The 17,920-nt window shown below is 38.6% G+C and overlaps 1 protein-coding gene across 1 annotated transcript in view; it reads left to right on the plus strand.

Moving 5' to 3' along the window:
* The window catches only part of NPSR1 (neuropeptide S receptor 1), a 380,746-nt gene extending 362,826 nt beyond the window's left edge, over window positions 1-17,920 (plus strand). Inside the window, exons 7-9 of the mRNA XM_063450640.1 lie at window positions 6,053-6,142; window positions 10,377-10,557; window positions 17,830-17,920. Coding sequence (XP_063306710.1) covers window positions 6,053-6,142; window positions 10,377-10,557; window positions 17,830-17,920 — 362 coding nt within the window. The remainder of the gene's footprint in view (window positions 1-6,052; window positions 6,143-10,376; window positions 10,558-17,829) is intronic.

Genomic DNA, 17,920 nt, shown 5'->3' on the forward strand with positions numbered 1-17,920 from the left:
GGATGAAATCCTCCTCCTCCTGATCAAATTAGTTTTTTTTTTGGTGAATCTGAGGCCCCTGGGAGTAATTTTTTCTTTCAAATATATCTCCATTGTGGCAACCTCCCATTTGATTTTAAGTTCTCTTCCCAATAACCTTTCCAAATTACGTTGATGATGTCTAATGTCAATATTTCAATCGCCATTAGTGTTGTGGGATTATTCTAAATATAGCGTTACAAATATGTTATTTTTAAAAATATGTTATAATTTATAATGTCTGTGGCAAACCTAGCCACTTCTGTAATATGGAACTTTACTGGCCATAAAGGTTGTCTGTATTATAGGCTGTGTAACTATGTGTTTTCTGCTGTGTATGCTGTGCCCCTGGTAATTCGTATGCTAGCAGCCGTAAGCCGCTAGCATTCAGTCATTTCGTTTCACGAACAACAACTATCCGGGCCGTTCGTGAAACGAAGATGGCCCTCCCTGGTAGACCACACATTAAGAGCCGTCTGGCGCTCGTTAACCGATTGCAACAATGTTGCAATCGGTAATTAAGTGTAATCCTAGGTGGCCGTCGTTCGTCTACCAACCACGCGGCGGTCGGCCATCTTGGATTCCTTGTTCCCCAGTGGTGTTTTGTCATTGAGCGCGTGGAACTAAAAATGCCTGCTCGACGACACGAACACCGCTGCACTTCCAGGCCGTTCGGGAACTCCGGTATTCTCCTATTATGTTTTCCCCGTTGTATTCGGTACGTTTGAAACAAATGTAATAAACAAATGTAATTCATGCGGCGTTCGATTAGTTTAGCTGGGATCTGAGCGGTATTCACACGAAATGTACCCGCAGACCCCAGCTATCTACTGAACACCGGTTCGTGCAAATCAGACGAATATTGTTAAAGTTATATATTTTTATGTGAATTGCCGGTTCTGCTGCACGAGGGGATAATCCACTTAACAGTCTATTTCAGTGGGAGTATCCCTCTCGTACAGCGGTGCCTGATGGGAGAAATGTATCAACGGTTAAGTCCCCCATGTAGTCCCTTACTGTATCACCCCTGCTTTGTCAGTAAGGAAACCCCTTGCATGGGGACTTGCATAAATACTGGAAGTTCTGAATAAAGCTGCTAGTTGACTCCCAGACTGTTTCGTCCGGTTATTGGGAGGATTGGGGATATTGCCTTACTTTTCAGCGCTGACTGTGGATTTACCTATTATACCAGTGGAGATCGTGGATTCTAATATTGCACTCCGCTACAATGTCTATTTATAAGTACTACACCCTTGTTTATTTCATATTTAGAGCAGAAACATTGTCAGTAAAATGGGTCATTTATATTTACTTGCATATACCATTATACTAATACATGTCTTATAGGTTTTATTTTTTGTGTATAAATCTCCGTACGAGTAAATACAGACATCGATACCAGAAAGCTGTCCGTTTTGGTATACATTAGTTCGTACTACGAAGAATAAAATTACTGTTGCCAGCATGAATATGGTAACAAACACTAGAGGGGAAATGACGCGGCGGCAGGTCCCATTACGTCACTTCCGGTGAGAACAAAAACGGCCAGATGCCCTGGATGAAAATGGCCAATTCCAGACCTGAATTGATGTAGTGATTTACGGCGTGTCTTGTCCGTTCAAACATGGCATGATTAATTGAGAACACCCTAGGATATGTTAGCATATTGGACAAGAATTATTTGAATGGACCAATAGAAATACCCGGTGGGGATATTTTAAGACAAGAGGAAACAGCTGTGATTGTACACCTATTGAGAAAGCCCAGTGATCTGGGAGAAACGAGTCTCGCAGAGGAGCCTTTTTGGGACATTTTTTAATGTTTGTTTATTATTTATTTTGTTTAAATATATGTGTAGATTTATATGTGTATATACAATAAATCTATATTTTAGTCCTACCATGGCTTCCTCCACTTCTGCTTCCTAAAGAAGGGTGGTGCCCTCTTTACAGGCATCCAAGCAATTTTACCCAGAGCCAAGTTCCATTGGCTCTGAGAAAGGTGAGCAGCAACTTACGCTTTATAGTTTTAGCACCTTTTGGCATACTGTACTCCACCATAGTGGTCTCTATTCTTATCTTTTATTCTCTGAGGACATTTGTTGACACCAACAAAGGGTAAAGTGCCACCAGACGGCACAGACACTGTTGTGATTTTAGCCTGTCCTTTTAGAGGCTCTAATCAATATGAGTTTACACCTTATAGTTTCTGTTATATTGCACATACATAACACAGATTTATGCTATGTTGTGTCACCTTTTTTCTCCCATATTTATGTTCGTCTAATATACAACGTGGCATCTGGAGTAAGTGAATATCACTCTCCATCTTCTACTTTCTCTATCTATAGCTTTCCACTCAAGTATACGACATAGGTACGAATATATTTCAAACCTTGTCGTATATAATCTTCTTTTATATATACTTATATAATGGGTAAGAGAAGTTCCCACTAGATTGTGAAGCGGCTGTCACTTATACACTGTCTGTACAATAATTAAAGCGCACTATTTACAGTTGTATTTGGTAATGACAAAAGAAGAGCCTAAACTAGCTTGAGAACTGAGTGGTTACCTGCCAAAGGGCAAGCTATTTGAGTTATTGTCCATTCTTATTATTCTCCTGTGCTCTGTTTTGGTTATAATTAGGATTTTCTGAAAAATATCCAGATAATATGTGTTTTATTTTATCTTGAGATTAATTTATTTTACGACATGGGTGCGAATATATTTCAAAACTTGTCGTATATAATATAATCTTCTTTTATATCTTCTTTTTCCATTACCTAAACTAATATCAGACTGACCACACCCAAGAGGGTAGGCAGTCCATATCCAAAATGCAAGCTGGCTTCATGTGCACAAGTGATACAGAATTCCCAGATTATCATTTCGGCCCTGGTAGGCATTGTCAGTGAGGTGTGGTTGATAGCCCTCTAAGATCACTGAGCAAGGAGTCCATGTTTGGATTTCCCTTTTTACCTTAGGAAGACCCCAGACAATTTGCAAACCAACATCTGGATTGCCTTTTTAACTCAGGACATGTCCACTGAAAGGCAAGCTATTTGTCCATTCTCAGTATTTATTTTTATTTTTTACATTCTTTATTTTTACAGTGCATATAGTGACATCTATGTTTGCATAGACATTGCATAGGATTATACATAACAATAAAAGACTGTAGTTGCAAGATGAAATGTCTAGATTGCTGCACTTTTTATATTAAACTAAAAAAGCCATCAAGAGCACAGTGTAAGAAAGAAAACTGATAGCGAAGTAATGCTGTAGCAGAAAACTGTGCTTAATTACAATAAGTAAAACCACTGGTTGAGTAGATTGATTCAGTACAGCAGAGCAGGTAGGGCCCAACTACAGATATAATGGTAGCTCGAGACCTCCATGGAAACATGCTGTGTTAGAGTATGGATCCTGCCGTCTGCAGCGGTGTATTTACTACGAGGCTGATATGGCATTTGCCTTGGGCGGCACTTTCAGGGGGGTGGCAAAAAAGAGCCGCTCCCCAAACTCCCTGGCAAGTACATAGTTACATATTACATAGTTACATAGCTGAAAATAGACTTGCGTCCATCAAATCCAGCCTTCCTCACATATGTTGTTGCTGTTGATTCAAAAGAAGGCAAAAACCTAGTCTGAAGCACTTCCAATTTTGCTACAAACTAGGAAAAATTCCTTCTTGACCCCAAAATAGCAGTTAGATGTCTCATTGGATCAAGCAGCTATTACCCCACTAATTATGTTTTTTTTAAGTATTTATCCAATTGCAGTTTAAACATCTTTATGTACTCTGATAAAACCACCTCTTCAGGCAGAGAATTCCATATCTTTATTGCTCTTACTGTAAAAAACAACAACTTTTCTTTACCTTAGATGAAATCTCCTTTCTTCCAGCCTAAATGTGTGACCTCGTGTCCTATGTATAGCCCTGTTTATGAAAATATTTCCAGATAAAGGTTTGTACTAGCCCCGAATATAGTTGTATAATGTTATCATATCCCCTCTGAGGCACCTTTTTTTTTCAAACTAAAGAGATTTACATTTCTTAACCTTTCTTCGTAACTAAAATGCTCCATTCCTTTTATCAATTTTGTACATTACGACTAAAAAACACCTAAAAAGTGAGACTTTTTACCACCAACATACTTCAATGTTGTGATGGCATTGCATAGGTGATGAGCTGTGCCTGATCTTCAGACATGACACTTTTAACTCACTCCAAATAGTTCAATCTTCATTTTATCAGACCAGAGAATCTTTTTCTTAAGATCTCCTTTAGTTGCTTTTTGCAAATTTAAGTGTGTTTTCATGTGTCTTGTGCGAAGATGCTTCTGCCTGCCAAGTCTACTGTAAAGACCAGATTGGTGGAGTGTTGCAGTGATGGTTTTACTTCAGCTAGTTTCTCCCATCTCCATACATGATCCCTGAAACTTTCTATTTAAGAAATATGGAGGTTGCTGTGCTTTTGGGAAACCTTCAACGCAGTCTATTTTTTTAAGCCTTTCCATGTCTGTGCCTGGACAAAATCCTGTCTCTGAACTCTGCAGGCAGTTCCTTTAACCTCATGGCTTGGTTTTTGCTCTGATAAGCATTTATGGCTGTGAGACCTTATACAGTCAGGTATATGCCTCTCCAAATCATGTCCAATCCACTGAATTTGTCACAGATGGACTCCAAGCAAAGTGTAGAAACATCACAAAGATGATCCAGACAAATGGGATGCATCTGAGCTAATTTTCTGGTGCATACTGATGTCACTGTTCTTTCCTTTAAGAGAGTTTGCTACATTCTCAAAAAAAAAAAAAAAATATTTGTCATTGCGAGGTACTGAGTTTAGATTGATGTCAAAAGAAACAAATTTGAACAATTATAGCATAATGCTGCAACACAAAAAATTAAAGGGGTGTTACTGGGTGTTACTGACATGCTTCTCCACTACATTACATTTCCATTCTCCTATTTAAATTCATTAGACATCATATTTTTCCTCGCCAGTAGACATGCTAGCTGCCTCTCCCTGTGTCTTTTAATTGTGCTTCTTCAATCACCTTTATAAGTTGCATGTCTTCACATGAACACTTATCTATAATAACTAGTTACCAATATGATAAGGAAATAGAGTCCCTTGGTGCATTCAGGTATAAAATGGTATAACATTTGGTTATACACATACAAAATTTGAGCATGGAAGGTAATTTTCTGTACACATTCATAAACTTGTACTGATGACGTATTAAAACATTTGCAACTAGTTTAGTGAACACAAGGTCAGTTTCTCCAATAATCTACTCTGGGTGCCTGAGAATTAGAAGTGCCTTGTAAAAAGTAAGAATAGTTTCTTATCTTATGAAGCCTGTTTGAATTTATACTTGCAAATGAAGGTTAACATTGAATTGTACTTTAGTACAATGACTAGATCATTGTGTGGTTACATAGAACACCATATTTGACTTAGCATAAGTTAACATAAGATGATGAACATACTTGGCATACGTAGTCAACTGCCTCAGCATTTATGAATTACTAGTCTATATAAAGGACATCAGATTAAATCTTCTTGTTGGTCTCTGTGAATAGATAGTCTCTATGGATATCTAATGAGCATTTATACTTTAATAATTACTCTGCTTTTTGGGTTTGTCGCTTTTGTTTTGTTTTTTTAAATAAATGTATATTAAAACTTTTACAAGTGAATTTTCTTAATGCCCTTTTCTGAAAGTATTGTAATGGATTTGTTTATTATCATTTAATAACATAATATAATTATTTTCTGCACAAAAGAACATTGGAGTTTAATGCACTAGCACAAGTCTGTTGGTAATGAATTCTCCACATAACTGTCTGGGGCAGGAATGGTGAACCCATTTCATTATAGTTTACAAAATGAGTCCCTTTGTTAACAGAGTCCTACGCAAAAGTAATGATCCTTGTAATAAAAATGTAACTACATAACTAAAAGTTTAAAAGAAGTTCATACATTTAATAGTTTTTTTTAACAATTAACTTTTTTTCCTCCTTAGATGGAAATTTGTGTACTAGTTACAGTCAACGAGGGCTCATATCTAAAGCCAAAATGAAAGCCATCAAATACAGCATGGTAGTTATTCTTGGTAAGTAATATGTGGGACGATGAACACAGTGAGCATTTAATTCAAAGTGTGATACACTTTTAAGTAAAAAAAAAAAAACTAAGTAAACAGTAGACGTGTGTTTGTTTTTTAAACTTGACTTGCAGTCTACAGTAGGGGAATGCAATCTTATAATAGTGCTTTGCCAAAATAATTGTTTAAAATATTTTGAAGTGCCAGTCTTAATTTTTTTTATTTTAGATTATGAATATTGCTGGATTTTGCTTTTCTTATGCAGTTGTGCTCAATAATTTGCATATCCTTGGAGAATTGGTAATATATGTGCCATTTCTAAAGAAAACATGAGTGAGCCGGCAAAACACATTTATTTTACTTTATTTTTCTTTTGGGATTCATATTCAACTGTAGGTTATAACAGAAGGACACAATCATAAAACAAAACATGGCAACGAAGAAAAAAATAAATTAAATGACCCGTGTTCAAAGTGCCCCCTTTAGCATGCTGTCTTTTGTAATAGTTGTCTATGAGGCCCCTAATTCTTGCAAGTGGTATAGCTGGCCATTCCTCTTGGCAAAATGCCTCCAGGTCATGCAAAGTATTTGGTCATCTTGCATGAACCGCGCGTTTGAGATCTCCCCAGAATGGCTCAATGATATTAAGGTCAAGAGATTGTGATGGCCACGCCAGAACCTTCACCTTTTTATGCTGTAACCACTGGAGAGTCAACGTGGCCTTCTGCTTAGGGTCATTGTCATGCTTGAAAGTCCAATAGTGTACCATGCACAGACTTCTTGCAGAGAAATGCAAATTGTCTGCCAGCATTTTCTGATAACATTCATCTTGCCATCAAGATTCCCTTTAGAGCTCACCCCCCCCCCCAACACATCAGTGAGAAATCACCATGCTTCACAGTAGGCCTTGTTGACCCCTCTCCAAACATAGCACTTATGGTTGTGAGCATAAAGCTCTATCTTGGCCTTGTCACTCCAAATTACAGTCAGGGTCAGCATGTCCTATAGGTGACTTAGGCAGTCACCTAGGGCTCAACGGCACAGTGCTCCCTCCTGCCAGTCACTCAATGTAGCGTGGCTGGGCGGTGTGGACCGTGGTACAGGAGCGTCTGTTTCCTGTACCCGGACGCCGGTGGATGGACAGGAAGTGAGTACCACTAAGGGCCCCCCCCTGTCAGGGAGAGGACCCCCAAGAGGGGAGAGGGGGACTGGAGAAGACCACTAAGGGGTTTGGGAGAGGGGGGAGAGGGAGGACCTGTATGGGTTGGGGGAGAGGCAGGACCACTAAGGGGGGAAGTGACTGGAGAGGACCACTAGAGGGGGGAGAAGGAGGACCACTAAGGGGTGGGGGGAGAGGACCACTAAGAGAGGGGGAGAGCGAAGACCACTAAGGGGGGGGAGAGGGAGGACCACTAAGGGTCTTAAGATTGGGGGGGAGTGAGAGGACCACTAAGGAGGAAGAGGGGGGAGTGTAAGGACCACCAACGGGGGACTGGAGCGACCACTAAGAGGAGGGAGACAACTAAGGGAAAGGGAGGCGAAAGGAACACTAAGGGACAGGGAAGAAAGGGGAGAGACGGGGCAGGGGAGAGCTCTAAGGATGGAGAGGTAGGGGAGATCACTAAGGAACAGGGGAGATCACTAAGGGACAGGTGTAATTAATCTTGACAAACCTGGCAGCTTCACAGTTTACACCAATTGAAATCTCTGACAAAGGCTACCAAAGGAGGTGAGGATTTGTTTTATGTGCATTGCAAGACACTATTGAAGCAGGTGAGATAAACATTGCATTGATTTATGCATATTGCTCCAGCATCTAAGGCTAGGTAGACTATGACGAGATGGGACCTCATTCACCCTAATCTATAGGTTCATTATGATGGTGATTGATGTGTCGATTTAATGTCGAAGGGAGCAACAAAGTAAATTTTTGCCTAGGGTGTAAAAAATCCTTGCACCAACCCTGTGTGTGCATGTGTGTAGGTGAACTATTTGTGGGATTTGTGTTGTGGGCTTTCTTGTTGAGCTGTGTGTGTATGTGGTCTGTCTGTGGTGTTGTGTGCATTGTGTCTGTGTTGAGTGTTTGTGATGTGCATGTATTGCGATTTCAAATTTATACTTGCATATAACACTAAAAATTAATCCTAAAACTGTTCCTATCAAAATAGAGTGGAACACCAAAAATAGGAATTGCCTACACGGGAGAAAACTAAAAATATATATACTTGATTGAAACATCCCTACGAGAAAAAAATGTTTGGATAAATTAAATCTTAAAGTAAAGGTATAAATGCAATCAATTAGATAACTTTAGTCTTACTACATTCTCAGTATTCATTGTGAGTGCTGTATTTTAATGAGGGTTTCCCCGTGTTCTGGTATTGCTTTGATTGTCATTTGAGAGTTTCCAATCCCAGACACCCTCTCCTTTTTTACTTTCTGAATATACTTGCATATGAAAGTTATGTATGTATATATATATATATATATATATATATATATATATATATATATTGAATATGTGTTAGATGTTTGCAGTGGTGCTGTTACATAAAAACTAAAGAAAAGTTATAAAGTGACTAAAAAAAAGGAGACACAAATCCATATTAATCCCAGATCAGGACTCTATGGACTGCCGTTGCAGTGGGTGCAGACCACTTGTACCTCCTCCTTCAGTCTGGCATATCTCAACGTGATGAGATCAAAGAATCAAATTACCCATTTTGATCTGTCAGCCTCAAATTCCATGCTAAGGCACCTGATATGTCATGCAAGTCACACACATAGCATAGGTTGCCAATTCCTGGCCTTATGTTTAGAAAGTAGCATGTGGGCGACAGCGACACCATTGCTAATGAGGAAGCCATGCTCATAGGGTTGCACTTCATCTATTGCTGGATTTATGGAGCTAACATACAGCCACACCAGAATATATAAGAATACTGAGACAGGCCACAAACTGAATTCACCGCCCTTTGTATCAGCTCCAGTTCTCAAACAGGTTTCAGATTACTAGCTCCATCAGAAAAGCAACATATATGATTTACTGAACCATCCACAAATTTAGTCCAAGATCAAATGCTGACAGAGAGCTAAAGCAACCCCAGTTAATTGCCTTCTCCAGATTATGCCAATCTACTTTTCTCAGGGAGATGTACAATTTTTAAGTTATTTACTTATTTACTAAAGTAAGAATTCAACATTTTTCAAATGATATTTAAAATTTAAGGTCTTAATAGCCAAACTGGAAATATTCTCTCAATCAGCTATGCTTTCAGTTTGGTTACTGTGGTCTTACATTTAAAATGTACTTTGAATTCACTTTAAATTCTAATTTTAGTAAATAATCACATAAATGTTCTCTGTTTCAGGCTATTTGCATTAGGATCTTATTATGTATAGTGTGCAAGAGCGTTAGAAAAGAAATACAGTACTTGTAAGACTGTGCTTCAAAACTGCCCTCACATTATTATTGAAGCTGCAGTTTTTTTATTATTAAAACCAGAAAAAGCTGACCTTCTGAAGTTTTAAACGTGTGCAAGATTTAGCAAGAACGCTCAGGTGACACTCCTGATAGATGATGCCAGGAGAGCAGAAGAGGAGATTTATGACTTACCTGATGTTCTCACTCCTGGTTTCACCATTGTCCCTTTTTTAATTCCTGATAGATCAGACTGGAACGTGTATCATTAATTATGCACATTCCAAAATGTGTGAAAGTACAAAATGTAAGATTCTGTGAGACGAAAAAGATTCTTGAAGTAAATTATGGTGTGAAATAGCTAAATTTGGCACATGGATGTTAAACAACATGTATTGCCTTGGTTTACCTTTTTCATAGACATGCGTATGACAAATTAGTCCTTACTTTGCCTTGCTAATGTAGTTTTCATAAACATTTTCACTTTTCAATAACTCAGAAGTGATAGATCCATATTAAATAACCCTTATGATTAATAGAATAATGTGATGACTAAATGAAACAAGTTTTCAAACCCAGAGGTGAATCCCAGATCGATGTCAGATAAAAGCCCCCTCCTAGAGCCATGGGCTCTGTTTTGTGAGTGTTATGTGTGTGGCTGAGTGTTTTACGATATACCAGGAATGATTTATCAATAGTAAAGGAAGCCAGACATAATAACAAAGAGTCACAGGCCTAATACCATCAAGACACTAAGATGTACTTTGAAACTAGTGAAATGTGCATTTCTGCTTAAATGATTTTATATGATTATTTCCTTAGCTTTTATACTATGTTGGGGTCCATACTTCATGTTTGACATTCTGGACAATTTTGACATGATACCTGAAACCAAAGAACGAATATATGCATCAGTGATTATTCAAAATCTACCCGTTTTAAACAGTGCAATTAACCCACTCATTTATTGCATATTCAGCAACAAACACTGCCGCATTTCCAGGTAAGCAGCACCTTATATAATAATACAAGTAATAATGTTTTCATTACATGATATGTTTATTGTAAATATTGGAGAGTAAAAAAAAAAACTAGAAACGCTACAATTTCTGGGGAAATTGTGTGAAGTGTTCTTGCCTCCACCAGTAGTCTAGAACTGGAGTGGGCGGAGTAACTGTTATTATTTATGTATATAGCACATTTAAATGCAATGTTGTTGCCCAAAGTGCTTCACAGTTACATTAAAGTACATTAAATTTTAGTGGCAGCAGGGATAGCTGAACATTTTGATATAAAATTTGTGTAGGTGGGCTTGAAAATGAGGGAGTGGTGGCAGTTTAGAAATCATGTCCTGATTTTTCAGCTTTTACCAGCTCCCACTCTAGTTTTGAACATTTTGCCATTCATTCCTATGGGACCAATTTCGCCACAAGAACGACGATATTCCGTGAACCATTCGGCGAAATGTTCCACAAAGTAATAGCAATCCAATCGGGAACAATCGCACGTTTCGGTATATTTCTGTCTATGTAGTGTAAAAACTGTGGGAGGAGTTAGGTGGTAAATTTGGCTATAATAAGAATAAGAATAACTAGAAAAGCTACAATTTCTGGGGAAATTGTGTGAAATGTTCTTGCCTCAGTAGTCTACAACTGGAGTGGGCGGAGTAACTGTTATTTATTTATTTATATAGCACATTTAATTGCAACGCTGTTGCCCAAAGTGCTTCACAGTTACATTAAAACGTACATTTATAAAAACTTGTAGTTGAACAAAAGGCCCTAATAAAGAAATAAGGTCCAAATGAATGACCTAAGAGTTAGAGTAAAAAATCTGGCTAAAGGAAAAAAACCTCTCAACTGAATAAAGGACTCCACTAAAGTGTCCCTATAGATGCAATACAATTGAGGGAAATATCAGATAAAATCTAATACATATTCAGGAGTGGTATACCTTTAAATAGAAACAAGTACTGAGCAAGATAAAATAGACGATATATGACTTGAAAATCTAATACATATTCTGGAGTGGTATACCTTTAAATAGGAACACGTGCTGAACAAGATAAAATAAAATAAACGATATATGGCTTTAAAATACTGAACTATTATATGGTGGTATACACAGAAAAAAACAAATAGATAAATTGATAAAAAGTGTCTCTATTTGGATACAATTGTATCTGTAAGAGGAGAGTTCACAATAGTCCAAAATGTAAGCTTGTTACAGCTATTTCCAGTTATAATAAAACTGGAATTGGTAAGCTGAATAGGCTAGTTTTGTATAATACTCAATTATGGATTGATAATATAGTGTATATAATATTGGTAATAATATACCCAGTATGTAATTTTATGACTACCAGATCATAATTGATGATCTGTAGTGGATAAAACGGAATCTCTCCTTTTGTATAAAAAAGTGAATCGAAATCCAAAAGTGCTTCTTACTGGTTAAAATCCATTTATTTAGTAGAATAAAAAACGAAGGTAGTGCACTCACAGTATAGTAAAGAGTCTTTGATGCTAGACTGGAACCTGGGAAGTTGCGGTGTTAGCAGCTAGATGTTCTCTCGGTCTGCCGGCAGATGAATGGACCTGGTTAGTAGCCGCGTGCGTGTCACCGATCTCCCTGCATTCCACGTGAAGCTCGCTCTGCTTTACGATGTGTGCCAAAAAGTGAATAAGTCCTTACGCGTTTCGTGAGTACAAAAGGCCCTGTCTATGACATCACTTGCTGCTGCAGCCTGGCACAGGTCAGAGTGTCAGAGTGTTTGCGGTCAGTGTCAGGTCAGAGTGTTTGCGGTTTCAATCTTCAAACAGTCGTATTTTAAGAACTGTACATCCTACAGTGAAGAGCTTTATATTTTGAGAATCACAAGACCCAGACCTACATTTTGATGCATAGTATGTCTCTGAGATATTAACAATGAAGGCACAGTCGCAGTTTAGAAATCGTCGCTCTTGTGGCGAAATTTGTCCCATAGGAATGAATGGCAAAGCTAGAGTGGGAGCTGGCAAAAGCTGAAAAATCAGGACATGATTTCTAAACTGCCACCACTCCCTCATTTTCAAGCCCACCTACACAAATCTTATATCAAAACGTTCAGCTATCCCTGCTGCCACTAAAAATGTCCACAGCTAAGCCATAGTCCTGATAGTTTTCACAATATGAACATTTGTTTGCAACTCACGCCGTCCATTGACATTCATTGAAACTCCACCATAGCCAGCTCAAACTTGAAGGGCAATTTCTAAACTGCGACTGTGCCTTCATTTTTAATATTTCAGAGACATATATGCATCAAAATGTAGGCCTGGGTCTCCACATTGGAGTAGAGCAGCCTATCACAGCTCCTGCCCTTGACCTGTACCTGGCCAGCTCAGTCCCCACTGAACCCCAGGGAAGTCATCCACACTGCTAGATATACACAGAGCTGCAGAAAAAGCCTCTCCCTTTTTTAATACAAACAGCCCACATTCAAACACACCACTGACAATCCACATACACACACACAACCCCACAACAAGCTCCTCACATTCAGACCCACACATATATACACCCAACCAAAAACACAATGTGACATATAATCCAAACACAATTCTATAAGCAGCCCCCATACACAGCCAACATTCCTAGGTATCATATACAATACCATAAACTACTGATGAACATATACAATATAGCAGCCCACATACACACAAATAAAAAGCAACAACAGCACCCATGAATAAGAAGCAGCATACGGCAACATATACACCTTGTAGCAGAGCTCCCTGTACCCTGACTAGGTACCTCCGTCAAGGACTGCTTCCTAGCTGGAACAGGGGACAAACCGCAGCACTTCTGCCCACAGTTGCCGTGGCTTGACTGGGGCCCTGGAACCGCTCCTTCCTGGAGCTGAATGGGGAATTCGCTCTAGACACCCCCAGGCACTGGACGCCACTCAGTCCTGGGAGCTGGCGTCCCCGTTGAATCCCCTGCAAGCTGGAACTGCAGACACAGGAGTAAATCTTCTTTCCCTCCAATAACAGGATGACACACAGTTTTGGAGTGTAAGCTGGAATACTTTAATGGCAGCCACAACTGGCCTTATATGCATGTCCCCATGCAAGGGGCACTCCCCCCTGGACCTTGTGTGGGCACTGCAGCACACAGTCACAGACCAATGACAAAGATTTCAAATGCACGACACTCCCATATACAACATACAACCCCTCCCCTCTGCCTGGGAGATCATTGAGTCAGATACTGTACTAACCCAATTATCTCCAGGCAGAAAAAAACACACATTTCTATAAAGTCCCAAATCTACCCCCAAAACACATAATATCCCCACAAATGTTACATCCACTAATAGCCCTGATCTGGGTGACCAACATAGCCAAAAATCACCCAGATCAGTTCAGGGGTTCAGGAATTTCCTGGAAGTAATTTATTTGACTGACTGCAGGCATGGTCCCATGCCCAAAACAGTTCCAGAGAATCAGGGCTTGTGGTCGGTCTAGTTCCATAGTTTGAAAATGAACAAACTACCAAACAGAGTCAATAGTCTTACCCCGGAGCTTGTTCCCCACATCCAGACGAGTGATCTCACCGAACAGTGCCCTTCTAAGTTGAATAGAATAATGCAGGCAATGATGGAAGTCCAGCAGTGTTCGGGAGTTTCGTTTATCCGATTTTGGTTCAATGAGATTCATGCCCAAACACCGCTGCCTGCATTCATGCGAACAAGATGGCCGTCACCTCGTGGTTGCCAATAGGAATTGCGGCCACCCAGATGAACAATTAGAACACTGCGGTGAGAAATGTTCCAAGTTGTTAATAGGTGTTAACAAGCTCCAGGGTGATCTCTGGTTCGTGCGGTTGTTCGAAGTGCTGCTTCGAAAGTTCAAAGTGTGGCCATATAAGTCCTAAAAGGCACGAACAGAGACTTTAATATTATATTTCACCAGATCCATAGTCTGTGGGCAGGAGGCTGGCAAGCAGGCTCCTCCAGGAGTAAAAAGGGGAGTTTGTCACACACCTCAATTTAACCCTAACCCTGCTGGAATTAGAAAAGCTGTTAGGATTCTGTGATAAGAAAAGCTTTATGTAGATCTACTTAACTGCAAAGGATCGCTTACCTGAGGTGAACCCTTTGTGTCCCTTATCCTATTGAGACCTATATTGTTATAGGATATATAACAATATAGGATATATTGTTTCATTGAGCAGTTAGGACAGTTGTTACAATTACTATGTACTGCTGTGTGATATTAGTCATTGATGAGTTGGTTTATTTTGTTTTTGTAGTTATTTTTACATGTTTAAAATGAATCCAAAATCTACCAAACTTAGAAATCACTGATACGAGCGATTTAAAGCTGATTGCAGCTTTCTGCAGGACAGGTGCATGCCAAAAGGGATATATGATCTAAGCATTGTTTAGTTGTACTTCCTATTTTTCATTAAGGAATTGGGACAACTTGCTACATTTAAGTGTGTAATAGATGTTTAAATAGCTATTTAAACAACATATATCATAACATGCATATCTTTAATGGGCAAGGTAGTTTAGTTTGGTTTTGCAGCCATTTCTTTCTATGTGTGTTAAAAATTATGTTAAAATAACTAAAAAACTTGAAATACTAGGGAGTAGAAGGTGATTGCAGCTCACTGCAGGATGAATGGATGCCCAATGGAACATATGGTCTAAACACTGTCTATTGTTACTTCCCTCTTTATTTAAGGTACCAAGATATGCTGAGGTAATCTAACTTGACATCAGGGGATTTGAATGTTCAACCATTATCGCCTTGAGGAGTCTCTTATTTTAGCACTTGCTTGGTAAAACCTCTTAATTAAGGGTGAAGCTTAATATAAATTAATTGACACAGATTTTTCTTTAGTCCCTCTAGCATACAATTTGGCTTTTTAATATGAGTGTTTTTTGTTAATGTCTGTGTATAAGTGTATCTTCTAATAAAATATATTAATTTGTTATTAAATAACAATCCTGACGGGGATCTTGTATTCTATTTTTGCTCATAGTTGGGGGGTAGCCCTTATAAATTGGTGGTCCTTTATTGCCTCTATTTGTTTTTGCTTGGTTTATGTATTTGTATGATTTGTGCTGAGGTTGGAGTTTAGTAGAGTGTAAAGCAAAATATTGCCTTCTGTCATTACTAAAATTAAGATTCTACGTACACTAAAACTAGGATAATTTTTTTAAATATTTGCATCTTTTTTATTATAAGATTGTGTGTTTACATCAACTCTACCAGTATAGGACAAGAAATTAAAGGGACACTCAAGACCTCTAAACCCCCAATTGCTGTGTAAAAAGTGGATCCTCTTTTTATTTTTTTCATTTTTAAAAAAGTGCTCTTTCTAAATAAGCTAAATTGTAGTAGATGCAAATCCAATTTAGTAAAAACGGTAGCCCCTTTAACCCCTTAAGGACACATGACATGTGTGACATGTCATGATTCCCTTTTATTCCAGAAGTTTGGTCCTTAAGGGGTTAAGTCTGTCAAACAATTCAGAAAGATATGGGATAAGCAATTTTACTGTTATGTTATTTATACCTCTGTAGTCAAAACAGGGCTGTAAATCACCCTCTTTCTTTAAAACAAAATAAAAATAAAATCCTACTCCCACCAGAGACAATATCTTTGAATAAAACCTTTGGAGAATGAATCTTGAATGTATTCTTCCATTATCTTACTCTCATGTGGGTACAATGGATACACCCTACCCTTGACATAGTTCCTGGCAATAAGTCAATGGCATAGTCGTATTGTCTGTGTGGTGGCAAAGACGCAGCATAGCTTTCATTAGACACCTCTCTTACAGAAATATACTGTGGTGTTAATTCAGTGAATAAGGGTGTAGTGGAAGGAACTTTAAAATCATGGATAAGTTTAATAGACACAAGGCATCTTTCTTTACAACAGATACCCCGTGACAGTATCTCTCAGTGAATCTAATCAATCTGTGGGTTGTATAGTTAAAGCCAAAGGAAACCTAAAATAACTGGGCATGATAGAGAAGTTACAACTTTAAAAACAATAGATTCCTTGTGTAAAGCTCCTATCACCAGATTCAGGGAACATGGTTCCTCAGTAATTACAGGATTCTTAAGGGGTCTACCATATGTGGCCTCTACAGCCAAAGGTGTGGTTTTGCTTTTAAGTGGTACTTGATGTAAATGAGTATAGTTTATATCTATGAAATTCTCAACTGCTCCAGACTCTATAAGAGCCATGGACCATAATACAATTGTACACCAGGATAGTGAAATAGGAAGCAAGAATATAGTATGAGGCATATAAGGGAATGCATGCCTAACACATAGGCCGTTCCCCTAATGGTTCATAGGTGCATATGTTTTCTGGACGAACAGGGCATGTTCTACGTAGGTGACCCTTTTTACCACAATGTAAACATAAGCCCTCACTTCTCCTAAATTGCTGCCTCTGATAACTTGGTGGCTCCTTACTGCATAGGTTTCAGGGCAGGCTCACACTGTGCAGAAGCAAGAGAAGAGGTGAAGCGGGAAGACAGAGGAACACATGAACACTTGCATCTGTTCTGGGCGCTTGGTTCTCCCTAAGCCTGTTGTTTATTTGCATCATGTAGATGATGTAATCTTCTAGCCTCTCTGATAATTCTTTAGCTTCTGTCCCATCCAACAAGGTATCAGAGAGCATTTCAAATGCCAAAACCAAAGAAGCTATTTTTCCAGTCAAACTCTGCAGCTAGAGTACAAAATTCTATGGCATTATTTGCCATTTTATGATTACCGTGTTTAATGCACATTTTAGCAGGATTTTTCTCTCTCCCAAGAGGTTCAAATGATCTTTTAAATTCAGTTTATACATTATATATAAAACTTTTGCTTTCCAATAATGGATTGGCCCAAACAAGGACTTTTCCTGTTAATTCATTCATTAAATAACCGAAGTGAGGTAAGTAAAACTGTAAGACTTTTCCTAGCGTGATTGTGCTAATTGGACACAGTCACGTAAACGCGCCTTACTAGCCCTGTGACCATAACTTCTACTGGAAGGCTGTTACAATCATCTACCATGCTTTCTATAAAACTGCATTTTTGCCAATTAGTCCTTGAGATGGCTTAAGGTGTTGAAAGGTGTCCATGAAAGGTGTCTTGAACATCATTCTGTTTTCTACTGATTACATTTTGTATCTTTTGAGGATTATGTTTCTAGTAAAATCACATCAAAAAAATCTGAATTACATTTATGTTTGTCCTTATATATTTTTTTCTCAGAGACAGAAGTTCAAGAAACCTTGGTGGCACTCTCCGAGACAAAACCGAAGGAGTGGAAATGCAAGTTGTATCTAGACCAGAATACATCTAA

This window comes from Pelobates fuscus, chromosome 4 (assembly GCF_036172605.1).
Source record: "Pelobates fuscus isolate aPelFus1 chromosome 4, aPelFus1.pri, whole genome shotgun sequence".
Taxonomy (NCBI): Eukaryota; Metazoa; Chordata; class Amphibia; order Anura; family Pelobatidae; genus Pelobates; species Pelobates fuscus.